Source organism: Rhagoletis zephyria, unplaced genomic scaffold (genome assembly GCF_001687245.7).
Source record: "Rhagoletis zephyria isolate East Lansing unplaced genomic scaffold, Rhagoletis_zephyria_1.1 Rzeph_scaffold_00175, whole genome shotgun sequence".
Lineage (NCBI taxonomy): Eukaryota > Metazoa > Arthropoda > Insecta > Diptera > Tephritidae > Rhagoletis > Rhagoletis zephyria.
In genome coordinates, this window is record NW_016157259.1 from 225,834 (window position 1) to 239,084 (window position 13,251).

Consider the following 13,251-nt stretch of genomic DNA (forward strand, 5'->3'; position numbering starts at 1 on the left):
TAGGTTTGGAGTTTTGTCTTTGAAACGCCATACTTTTCTCTGAAATCGCTTCACTAGTTCTCGTGCAATAAGCGTTTTCGTGAAGCACTAAAAATTACAACTGCTACATTTTAGCATAGCCTCCATATCGAAACGTAAGACGTATTCTACGTCAAAAGTTTTTTCCAATAGCGGTCGTTCCTCGGCAGGCAATGGAAAACCTCAGAGCTTATTTTTGCAATGAAAAAGCGTATCATAAAAACCATTTTTCGGAGGCGGGGGTGCATCCATTTGTGCGACAACATTAATGCGTACACCACAAATCGGAGGAGAAGATATCTTTCGTTGATCATTCTTAAGGAGATAAACAACTTCTCATAAAAATACAATTGCCGTTCGGAGTCGGTATAAAACTGTAGGTCTCTCCCCTTTGTGTGACACCAAAGCGCACAAATCGGAGGAGAAGCTCGGCCAAACACTAACATATTGTATAAGCACAAATTAATTATTATTATCTAAAATCCGCTGTGGTTAGAGGGGCGTACTACCACTCCGTTGAACCTGGGTTCGTTTCCTGGTCCGGAAAACATATAAATTAGGAAAGCTTTTTTAGCAGCGGTCGCCCATCGGCAGGCAATAGCAAATCTCCGAGTGTATTTCCGTTCGGAGGCGGCGTAAACCTTTAGGTTCCTCCATTCGTGTAGTATGAGTCGTGTTTCTTTCCAGCTCAGTATCACGATCAATTCCCACGGAAACGATCCGGATCATTTTTATGGGTGTGGCAGCACTGATATTAAACTTATGTTTTGGTAGTAGAAGAAAAAATATGAACAAGCTACTTAAGAGAAAAGTATAAGCGAAACATAGAAATAGAAATTATGGAAGCGGAATTATTTGAAGTAAGTTAACATTTTAATATTCGAAGTTGCAGTAATTAAATTACTTTATTTTACTATGTGTAACGTAGCTGATGTGTGAATCGTCGTTATCGGAATCAGCAAACACCAGCCGCTTGACAGAAGATCTTATAGATTAATCAAGTACAATAAGCACTTCAGAAAATGAAGAGGAGCGCGCGAGAATTGAAAACTTTTTAGCTGTTATAGAAAAATATAGTGACCTCGACTTTAGGCAGCATTTTATACTAAATCTCTCGACTGCTTTTATTTTAATTGGTAAGAATATTCATTAATAAATGTTTGGGTCCCTTATACATATATTTCGATTTACATATTTTATAGAACGCTATGGTGCACCCCTTTTATACTAGCAAAGAACATGGTGGATTATGTAAGCACGAAACGAGATATATATACTTCTATGGTATATGGCGAATACCAATACATTTTGGGAAATCGCGAATCTGTTTAGTATGTCTAGGTCGACCGCATGGAAAGTAATAAGGAGAGTGATTAAATGGTTATTGTCAATTGGCCACGAATATGTTTCAGTGGTCCTCTTTAACCAAGACAAGAGACAACATGCGAAAATTTCAAGGTTTGAAGAATATCCCAAACGTGTGGGAATGCATTGACTGTTCGCATATAAACATAAAAGTGCCAGTTTCAAATAAAGAGGCATACTTTAACCGAAAACATTTTTATAGTCTGCAGTTGCAAGCAGTCGTGGACGCAGATTTAATGTTCGTAGACATATTTGCTGGAGAACCAGGCTCCTTACATGCCAGTCGAATTTTGAGACGCTCCAGTTTATACCAAAGGGCATTGAAAGATATGGAGTCAACTTTTCCATTCAACTCATGTTTGCTTGGAGATTCAGCGTATGCGATTACTGAATGGTTAATAACGGATTTTTGACGTCAGCACAGAGGTAATTTAATTTTTAACATTCTTCAACAAGAATTCTTGTTGAAAATGCATTCGGGATACTTAAAACAAGTTTCAGACTATTGCTTCATTTTAACGAAAATACAGACTTCAACTCAATCGTTAAAATAATAATATGTGGATGTATTCTTCACAACATTTGCTGTTTGGAACATGACAGCATTGAAGATGAAACATCAATAGTTGAAGGACCTGTAAATAACGCACATTCTCAAGAGAACGATTTTCAAAACGCTAAATTCAGAAAGCAAGAAATGGCGTTTTTGTTTAGATGCTTGAGATTGCTCCATCTTTTACAGCTTTTTTTTGTACTCTTCCAGCACTTTAAATTTCTTATCTGCAACTTCTTTTTTAACTGGAGCTTCATTGATGCAATTGTTTCTTTGAGGGAAGGTCGGTCTTTTCGCCCTTTTGCTGGCTGGAAACTAATTGTGTTCGGTGGGGAACTTGGCAGTGGCTCTTCTTAGGACATGGCAGACGTATTGCCCAAAGGTTGGCCGTATAAGTTGATGGAGTGATTGTTGGAGATAATTGGATTATCTCCAGATATTGCCTCCATCAAATCTGCAAACGGGGCATTGCATGGACTGGCGCCAGTTCTTCGATTGTTGTCGATACTCTGTTTGTATGCCCTCACCAAATTTTTAAATTTTGCTGAAAGCATATCCAGTGTCATATGCGGGCTCTGTAATGAATTCGCATAAATGTAGTTATTAAACAAAAACTCATAGTTCTTCTGAAGCAAATAAGTACATAAATATGCCAAACATATCAAAACACCTTGGCTCTCCAAATCCAGTAGCATATTTTGCATTGCAAACTTTTTTTGCGAGCGTTGAGGAATTCGCTCTTCCTGGCAATTTATGCACTCAAAAATGCCCTCGTCTCTTCTCTGGTCCAAATTCGTCTGTCACTATAAAATGCCTACTATTTTATTAAGATTCAATAAATATCCTATTAAGTAGTTTTTTAACACTAACATATTATTTAAGTTATCCACTTTAAGTTCAATTTAATTCACCGCTCAAGAAAACTGCTTTTAAAAATGGCCGAACATCTGTTTACGTATACATTTACTTGTTAATGCTACCAATTATTAAAGGCTGTGCTGCCAAACTTACATCAAAAAACAAAACGAAAAAACAGATCATATATTGAACCAGATCTCTATCAGGATTATACCGTTCTTGTTGCATTTGCATGTAAAATTTTTATCCGGATCCCGGTCATTGCTTACAAAAACATAGCTATCAAGACGAACACCATAAATTGGAGGATAAACTCAGCTTGGCCAAAATTACAATAATAATTATTATTATTATTTAAAAAATAAATAAATAAGTACTGATTTATTGAAATTGGAACTAGAACATGTTTATTAATTTTATATCTGCATACTGGAAAATTTTTCAGTGCAGAAAATTACGAAAACCGAGCAAAATATTTCCCTTTTTTTGGTATATTTAGCTTACTAAACCCTGTCTAAATCGATAAAACGACGCACTACGGTGCCTTTTTGACTTTTTTTTCGTTCCAAAACTCATAACTTAGTAGTACCGCTACTTTGGTATTGCCGATTTTGACCGAGAATATCCTCCAAACACAAGTGGATATTTTGTCGGACGCCTCCTCGACAGCTTCGGAGTCATGATAGCCCAAAATTTAGCGATATTATAGAGAAGCCTAGAGAAAGAAGAGAAGTGGTGATGTCGATTTTTTTGCATAAGCCAATTCGTAGGATTTCTCCAAGTAATGCAAATATCCTTTTCGGCATTATTATATTACGGTGCACGGATTGCAAAGCTTTGACGTAGGAAAACCGGTATTTACCGCACAGTCTCGGCACAGTACAATGCCTTTAGAAGACTTCGAGAATTCTCCTATTCTATAACCAGAAAACTACTATCGTACCTGTTTTGTATTAATTGCGTTGAATCTTTACGATTCACAAGCAGTTATATTTTCGGGTCTAATTTTTGAGTTCCGCCTCTTGTTGTATATGTAGAATTTTCAAATGGATTCATGAGGCATGGATCTCTCATATTCGCTGTTCCAAATTAGCACAACATTGCTGCGGTTTCTTAATTTTAGGCACACTTGTAATTTTTTCCCTAATCTCGAGCCATGTATGAATAAAAGGCAACACTTTCGAAAATGTCTCAGGTATCACAAATGGCTTGGACATTCAAAGCAGGTTTACGTTTTCCCTTTCTGGGTAAAACCAATTACACCAATATTTGTCTGACACGTATGCTTCGTTGCTATACTTGCTTCTGTTATTTCACTATTACTACTGGTAGAGGGACACTTGATGCAATAATTTGCTTGCGCAATTAAGTATGCTGTGAACAACTACTGCATTCACAGTTGGAGATACCGTGGCTTGACTGACACCAAGTTCTTCAACGATGGAATGGAACCCCCCGATCGGCAGACCGGACCACTGAGATACCGCACACATACTTAGATTTTCTATACAGATTACAAGGCGCCTTGACGAATATCTTCATTCGTACTTTACAATCTGCCCGCGAACCACTTTTCATTCTCCCTTCAAAACTATATAAATCTTTAAAACCAAGAAAAAGTGTAGGTAAGCAGGGCCTTTTAGCATCCCTCACATGCGCAACAACTATCATCGTGCTGAGAATCGGACGGCATAGCCTTTCACTACCAAGATGAGTCTGCCTCTGACCTAACTCACATTTTTTTAAGTATATTAGGTCCATTCCTTATCTTTTCGGACTAAAATCTGAAAAGTGTCAAAATGCAAGAGCGTAAGCAAAGTGCGCTCACTAAAAGAGAATAACAGGAAAAAGTAAAGGAACGCAAAAACCCAAATTTTTAGTCCAAAGAATGGCAACAACAAAACTAACGTAAAATAAGAATAGAAATGTATGTACAAAACACATTCACACGAGCACAAGCACAATAAACACCTACTATATCAATTATTTTTTGCCTCCTTCCACTTTCAATTCACTTTTTTTACTTTTTAGATTATTCTCACTTTTTGTGTATTCTTTAATTTCCGTTAATTTAAATTCAGCTGATTATTTCGGACTGAAGAGAGTCACTCTCACTGAGTATTGCTCTCTCATTTTTGCTGTCATTTTCGATTTAAGGACAACGTTGCCAGCTTGACGTTTTAACGTCATTTGGACGTTTTTTGTATCCTGTTGACGTTTGGACGTTTTTTGTGTAAAAAATGACGTTTTTTAACTTCCCAGTAATTTTTCTTTGTTACTAAATCTTGCAAGAGGAACTGATTTTGAATTATTTTCTTAATAAATCTTTACAAATCTTTGTGTTTTGCTGCAGCTGCTTCAAAAGACTTTTTTTTTGATTCTTGGACTAAGGATCCCGTGTTCAAAGGCTGGTTGTGTAAACACTTGAGGTTACGAGGCTTGCTGTAATGTTTGCAATTGCACATTAAAAGCCGAATCAGGAAGAGCCGATCTATTGCAACACGCATGCTCGCAAATCATCAAAATAGCTGTGCAGCATAAAATGTCAGAAAAAAGTAGGCGACTTTTTTAAGACTACATTGAAAATGTAATGAACGCAAAAAAGACTGAAATATTGCTATGCTCCTTCCTAGCAAAACGTAATTTAGCATTTTCGACAACCGAAATGTCTACAAGAAACAAAACAGTAAAAATCAACGCCCCTTTAAACTTGCACATTATTGCCCGGAAATTTAATGGGCTATCAAACTGCAAACTCAAAAAATCTGAATAAAAAGTTGAAAATCTAGCTGAAAATTTGCAGATTTTTTATAATTTTTGCACAGTTTTTGTGGATTTATATTTTGTTTGTTAAAGAGCTTGGCTTTTATTGAAAAATAATATACATTAAATAAACGAAAGAGAAACAGCCAAAATCGATCAAAATGTTTATGACTTAATCAGCCGATCACAGGTGTATGTATAAAATTATTTTTATATTAACGATCTCAAACCAGTTTACAATGAATTTTAAATGTGCTCTGTCGAATTGACATTTTAATATACCTTACGTACATATATACCTTTGTACACAATAAAAGTTTAATAAGAACAATTGTGGAGTTCCACAACAAAACGCTACATTTCCATCATAAAAATTGTTTCAGATTGGTGCTTTTACGGCAATCGTGTGATCTTAGCTTTACGTTGTGGTGCGATCGAGTGATTTCAATACGACTCAATAAAGGTTTGGTTGCTTTATCTCGGGTTCTCTGTTAAAATATGGACACATACCAGTAAATGCAAGGAATTTGCATTAACATTTCGAGTTTTGGAAATGAAACGTTTTGGTGTGGAGCTCTACAATTTTTTCTACATTCATTTGAAAAAGACGTTTTTGGGTAGGAAATTACGTTTTTTCAGACCAAGAGTGACGTTTTCTCATGACGAAGACCTGGCAACACTGGTTGAGGAACGCTTTTTGGACTAAACCAATGGTCGGCAAAGCTGACGCACGTGAGCAGTACGCTCATCACACGCATTCTTACGCTCTTCAAACCAGTCGTTGTTCAGACAGCAACGTAGCAACATAAGCGGAGCTACGTTGGTTATTTTCTTAGGCGACAGTGGTTGCTTACATATGTATGTAGGATTAAAAATTACCTTTGAAAAATACTTTATGATTTCAAATGCTTTTGGTGGAATGCAATGCCTCTTGTGTCACTTCAACCTTAAAGGAGAGCGGGGATATAATACCAAAAGACATTATAATAATTTCCATAAAGATTTTGACAAATTTCAAGGTGTAGAAAGGGATGATCTTTTCATAGAAAAAAAAGGGTTTGTTCAAAAGTTGAATGAATGGATTTGTCAGGTACAAGAGGAAAATAAGAGTTTAGAAGAAGATAAGGATAGTAGAAGTGCGGAAAATGCTTTAAAAATGACGTTATCCAACTTCATTAGTTTGAATATTGTGAAAAAAGGAGGATCTTTTTCAGATGGCATATTTATGAAAAAAACTTTTTTGTAAGTTTTACAAGAACTTAATAGCCAATTAAAATGGTTTAATACAAGTATATAGAGAATTTAATTTCTCACATTTGTTCTACAGAAGGTTTTCTTAAAATAGCATTTTTTATTGTAAAAAAATTAGCAAAAACTGCGAAAAAATTTTACATTGTCACGGTTTTCGCCATTTTTTGGCAATTTCTGTTTAAAATAGATAGCATATTGAAATTCCAAATTTATAGAGAATTTTATTCTTCACGACTTTTATACCTACATTTTTTTGTACGACGCTTAGATCACGGCCGGGAACGCGATAAACATAGCGATGTACGCGATGCGCCGTAAAACTCTTTTCCACACCTTCACCTGCTTTAATTAAAAAACACGTTTCCCGTGGAATAGGCCTACTGGGGAAACCACGTTAAAAATCGCGCCGAAAAACTCTAGCTTAGCGGTGGTGTCGAAATAGTTTTACGGCGCACCCCGTACATCGCTACGTTTATCGCGTTCCCGGCCGTGATGTAAGCGTCGTACAAAAAAAATGTTGAGAAGAATAAAATTCTCTACAACTTTGTATTTTCAATATGCTATGTATTTTCAACTGAAATTACCAAAAAATGGCGAAAACCGTGACAATGTAAAATTTTTTCGCAGTTTTTGCTTCTGACTACTTCGGACTTTTTCTGACTATTTCTGGGAGATAAGGAACACAATTATTATTTAAAGTAAAAAGGTAGAGTTTATGCATACCCATGTACTTTTATATGAGTAAAAAGATATGCTACTACTCGAAAAATGTAAGCTTCTGCTCGAAATTTGTATGAATACAGGCAGTATAATTTCCTTCATATTTTGGAATCTATAAGCACATGCTATTCTATATGAATACGACCCAATTTATTCAAAGGAAAGTATCGATTAAAAAAATACTTGGTATCGGAACAAAAGCATCGAGTATTACTTGTACTCGCTGGTATCGTTTCATCCCTAACCCTGCAAGAAGCCTGACCTATGATTATCGGTTAACTTAGTAGGAAAACTGACTAAAACTTTTCGTCAGTTTAGCGGTTAGTTTTGTATGGGCTTAGGGAAAAAAGTAGGGTTGCCAGATTCTTAAACGAAGAAGGGAGTACATTTTTATTTTCGATAGAAAAATAAGCAGTACAAATATAAAAAAGGAGTAGTAGTAAATATTTTCTTTTATTGAGAATGTGTATGCTACAATTTTACAATACTTATAACTATTGTACAATTTCCGGAACGGAGTGTTTATTCCAAAACAATTTTTTTTTAGTAAATTTGAGTTAAAGAAAAGTAAAAATAAAAATAAAGAAAATAATAATAATAACAAAAGAAAAGAAAAGACGACTGTGACAATAAAACTGTCGTGAGTCGGGAAAATAGATACGATGCTTGTATATTAAATTTTAGTGGAGAATACTGTTACACATTCGAACATATATCACTTTACGAGAATACATTTAATATAACTTCTCTATGCTTAAGACTGTCTGACAGATATTTGTTCAATTTGAAATCATTGGAGCCATATAAAATGCCTAGTACTTTTGACATATCCAAATCCTTCTCACCAAAGTAATGTACGCGTATGTTTTTATAAATAGGGCAAACGCCAATAAAATGGTATGTGTTTTCATTCAGTCAGTCTCAAGTTGCAAGTTGGACAAATATCAGAAGCAGTATTTTTGAAAGCCCTAGCATTAAGGTTACAGAGACCCGGTCTGGCGCGGAAAATCAAACTCTTAGCGTAAGTAGGGAGGTTGCTGTTAAAATATTTAGCAGTGGCAAGATCAAGGTATGGATAGATATCATGCATTGTCGAATTTTGGGCCCTAGACAGATGCGATGCGAATTCTATTTGAGTAAGCTTTTCTAGCAGTGTCGGTATATAAGCTTTAGTAGAAGCTGGAGAGAAGTCCGTGAGCAGAGTCACGCCTGCACTGCGGGAGACGCGTCGCCAGTTTTCAACCCAATAGCAGCCAGATTGCACAGTTTCTTCAGCGAGTATACGCGGAAATCTGTGAGCCGGCAGGCTGAGACACCGCAATATAAATAAAATGTGCGCCCGAAGGGTGTGTAAATATTGTGACATCAGGCCAGTTTCAAGATAGATCATGTAGTTGGGCGTATTAGCAGGCAACTATTGACAATATATTTAACTTAACTAGTATCGTACATTTAAATTTTAGTAAGAAAAGTAAGACTTTTGCATTTTTTGTCGATTTCTCGTGCGCGTTTGATACTATCCCACGCAATATGCTATTTTATAAATTAGCGTCGTACGGTCTTTCAAGCCATATGATTAATATTCTACGCCTGCTATATGGGGACACTACAAACCAAGTTTGGTTTAGGGATCAGCTGTCCGAATCATTCCCAGTTAATCAAGGCGTAATGCAGGGATGCTTAATGTGTTCTTACACGATATGTATTTGCATGTGTACATGCCACTTTTTACATAACGAAATGCCAACTTATGGTGTAGAGGCAAATAAAACTGGTTTCTGTACAAAGCAGATGCACGTACATACGAAATAGAAATGTTTCTATTTTCATCTGGCACACAGGTAGAATCATTTGAGTTTAGTTTATTTCGTTTTCAAAGAACGTATTTTTAAATAGTAAAATAAAGACTCTGAATTTGACAGGCATTCGCAATTACATATGTATTGAAGAAGTCACATTTACATATGCAAATACATATCGCGTAAGAACACCTTTATTAAGCCCGACACTGTTCGCACTGTACCTCAATGATTTTAATGACTACTTGAATGGTGGTGTTCATGTAGTCGGTATAAACATTAAAGTCTTAATGTATGCTGATGATCTAGTGTTGCTGGCTGACTCACCTACGGAACTACAAACGATGATCGATACTATGCGCAGTTACAGCACACAGTGGGGACTGAAAGTTAACCTGGCGAAATCAAAAGTTATGGTTTTCAGGCAAGGGAGCAGGTTACCTGCAGGGCAGAAGTGGTTTTATAGAGATGAAGTTATCGAAGTTGTCAATGATTTTAAGTATTTAGGAGTTCCTTTAAATTACAAACTCGCATACAACAAGCACTTGGAGTTGAAACTTCTTGACTCAAAGAAAGCTATTAACTCGACATTGTTAAAATATGTAAATAATCCTCGTATTTGTGTTTCGGAAAAACTTAAAATCTTTGACGCTGCCTCAAGGCCGATCATGTTCTACGGTGCATAAGTTTGGGGTGTAAATAGAAATTACTCCGTTGAGAAACTATTACGTTTTTTTTTTGTAAAAAAGCTGTTATTTTTACCTTAGCCTTTGCGAAAACCAGCTTGAAACTCGTTAATGATTCTGTTATGGTCGATTCAGACGTTGATGCGACTCAGCAACAACCCAGTAAAAATTGTATGCAGAGTGTCCAGCAGGGAGAGGCCTCTATAGTTGGAAGTAATAGAGGAATCGCCTTTCTTGAAAAGAGTAATAAGTACCGCCTTGCGGAAGGACGGAGAAATTTCTGCCTTAAGCAAAATAGAGTTATATAGTGACAAAACCTCTTCAAGAAAACATGGCGGTGCGTATTTGTAGAATTCGTAGCTGACGCGATCTAAACCAGGGGCTTTATTATTCTTGGTCGTAGCTCACGCATTTCAAATGGGGCATCTAGAAACGGATCAGTTATGTGGGGCATAGCCGAGTGAATACAGAGTTCACTATTGGAGTTGAACAAAAGATTACTGAAATGGCTATAAAAGTCCGACAGGGATAAGCCTGTAGTAACGCTAGACGGACATTTTTTCAACGAGTTAGCAAGCCGCCACCAATCACTAGTATTACTAACTGTGTTAAGGAGGTCGATATTTTTATTCCAATTTTCCAGTTTTTTTTTTTTTTTTTGTTGCAAAGCTTTAAGTAATCTGTACAACAAGAAACGCATTTAATTCTTAGTTCGTCGGTAGTGAATTTTCTAAAGAGATTAAGATATTTTAGAATTTTTGCACGCGCGTTTTGACATTGACAGTCAAACCAAGCACTTTTAGTAGCGAAAAACTGTTTCTTCGCGCCAACATTTGCCGCTGATTCTATCTTCTGCATGAACCACGATATTTTTACATATCCATAGACGCCTTTAAAATGTTTTAATTTTTATAGTCATACCTAATAGAAGAACTAAGACGATAGCAGTAAGACTTCTGGTACTTTGGTTTCCAGATTAGCTTAGGCGGGAAGTTATTTTGTGTATGCAAGAGTTCAGTACACTGGCTATCAATTTCCAACACTAAGGGCATGTGATCAGAAGAAGCTTTACTTTCAATATTAAAACGTTTTATACAAGCTAGAAAGTCAAACGAACAGATCGCATAGTCAATCACTGAACTGCCTGTTGCACCAAAAAACGTGAATTCGCCCATAAAATCGCCGGAATTCCTGCCATTTAGAATTACTCCACCTATATCATCAACTAGACTAAGCAATTGTCTACCCTTGCGGTCCACAACAGTGTCTTTAGAGTTTCTACGCTCGTCAATACCCGGCAAGCCCATAAGAAGATGCTTATCTATTATTTGACAATCTCCTAAACGCGCATTAAGATCACCCACAATGCAAAACGAGGACGGGTTCAACGAGTCTATAAACTCCTGAAAAAGTTTGAATTCTTCGCTCCACTTTGTACCGTTTATATACTGCGGTATAAAATAAAAATCATCTTCACCGAGTCTGGCTAACAGAACAACATAACCGAATATAGTCAAAAACTTGAGTTCATAAACACCTTGAATAGAATTCCTGAAACCAACACCCCTATTGCGAGTGTCGAACAAGAATAGATAATCGACTACTGAGCGATTATCGATTATCGAACTATTGCGAGTGTCGAATGATCGCTCAGCAAGCGACTGTGAATGCTTTTTAATCGATCATCTTTCTACAGCCATTTTCTAGTCGTTGGAGAGTAAAGTTGATGAAAAAAGAACGAAAATGGATAAAAAGTAAGCAAATTTAAAGAAAATAAATAAAAATATACATAAATAAAAGTAATAAAATAATTATATTAAAATTAGTTAGTAACAAAAAGCAACTAGCGCGATTAGTGGAGTTGATGCAAAAAAACAGCGACTAACAAGCACCTAAAACGATTTTTGAGCACCCCAATAGTGCGTTCCACAATATTCCGCCCTTGAGAATGTTTACCGTTAAACATACATTCTGCTGATCCGGGCTCTGGGTTTCGGTATGGCGTAAGCATATAGGGTTGTAAGGCATACCCTCCATCACCTAAAATTGGAAATAGCTATGACACAACCATTCGAATGTCTACATAAATTAGCCATAGCATACCTAATAACATATTTCGCTCGCCACTACGATACTCTTCTTCTAATTGTTGCTTCAACGCAGACATATTAAAAACATTAGCATCATGCGTAGCTCCAGGGTACTTCGCGTTGATATAGCGGATTCGCATGGCGTTGTCGCAAACCTATAAATGAAGAAAGATTATAAACTCCATTGTTGCATTTCCTTTATAAATACTCACTATCATTGCATTCAAGCTGAAAAATCCCTTCCGATTGTAATACAAATGCTGATGCTCCTTTTTTGGGGAAACAATTTTGATGTGCGTACCGTCTATGCAGCCTATTACTCCGGGTATTCCGCTCCTCCCAAAGAAATAACACTTTGTTTCTCGTTTTTCCTCTTCACTGTTTTGCATTTTTATCCAATCTCTGCAGACGCATTCCTCCAAAGCATTGAATACTTCCGCCAAAATTATGGACACCGTAGATTGGCCAAGCCCAATACAACTTTCGTTCCCGACACTTAGCTGATACGACCCCTGAGCACAGAACCTCAAAGTCGCTGCCAACTTTAAAATATTTGGAACTGATGTTTTTCTAACGCCAGCTTGCAGTTTGCTATCTAATAGTGTGAGCAAATGCGTAAATGCAGCCTTCGGAAGACGAAAATTTTTCAAAAATCTTAAAAAAATATAGATTGATTACGTTTGTATCAACTACGCACCGTTGAAACCGTATACATACATATTTTCCTCCAATTCCAGAGGATTAGACGAATCCCTCAACATCCTCCTCGTTCTTGCTAACTCTACTAATCTTTCACTTTCCTCGTCATCACTATCACTGAACCACACGTCGACACTATCCATTAGTGGTATTTTCTTTTTTAAATTGTTAAATTGAAAAGTTTTGGACAATTGTATTTTATTTTATTTGCCAAATATATCAAAAATGTAAACAAACACCGAAACAGCTGATTGCAATTCAGTAAGCCATTCACAATTGTACAATTGTTTATCGATTCAGTTCCGCAATACCAAAATAAAATATGATCGACTCAATAGAAAAATGTCTATTCTACTGCTAATCGACACTCGCAATAGGGGTGCAAATAAACAACCTCTACTGGCACGGCCAGCTTTGTGAACTTTCAGTGCATCTATCCAGTGTAGATT

At 36.5% G+C, this 13,251-nt stretch overlaps 2 protein-coding genes across 7 annotated transcripts in view; both read right to left on the reverse strand.

The window, feature by feature from the left end:
- Positions 1-13,251, reverse strand: part of Zyx (lipoma-preferred partner zyxin) — a 305,332-nt gene that overhangs the window by 138,149 nt on the left and 153,932 nt on the right. The gene's annotated exons all lie outside the window — the stretch shown is intronic.
- LOC108357045 (putative nuclease HARBI1) lies at positions 11,839-13,194 on the reverse strand. Its single transcript, XM_017608144.1, has 4 exons — positions 12,821-13,194; positions 12,316-12,757; positions 12,117-12,258; positions 11,839-12,053 (listed from the first exon to the last, which is right to left on the reverse strand). The coding sequence occupies exons 1-4, from the start codon at positions 12,943-12,945 to the stop codon at positions 11,866-11,868; spliced, it is 897 nt and encodes a 298-aa protein (XP_017463633.1). The 5' UTR covers positions 12,946-13,194; the 3' UTR covers positions 11,839-11,865.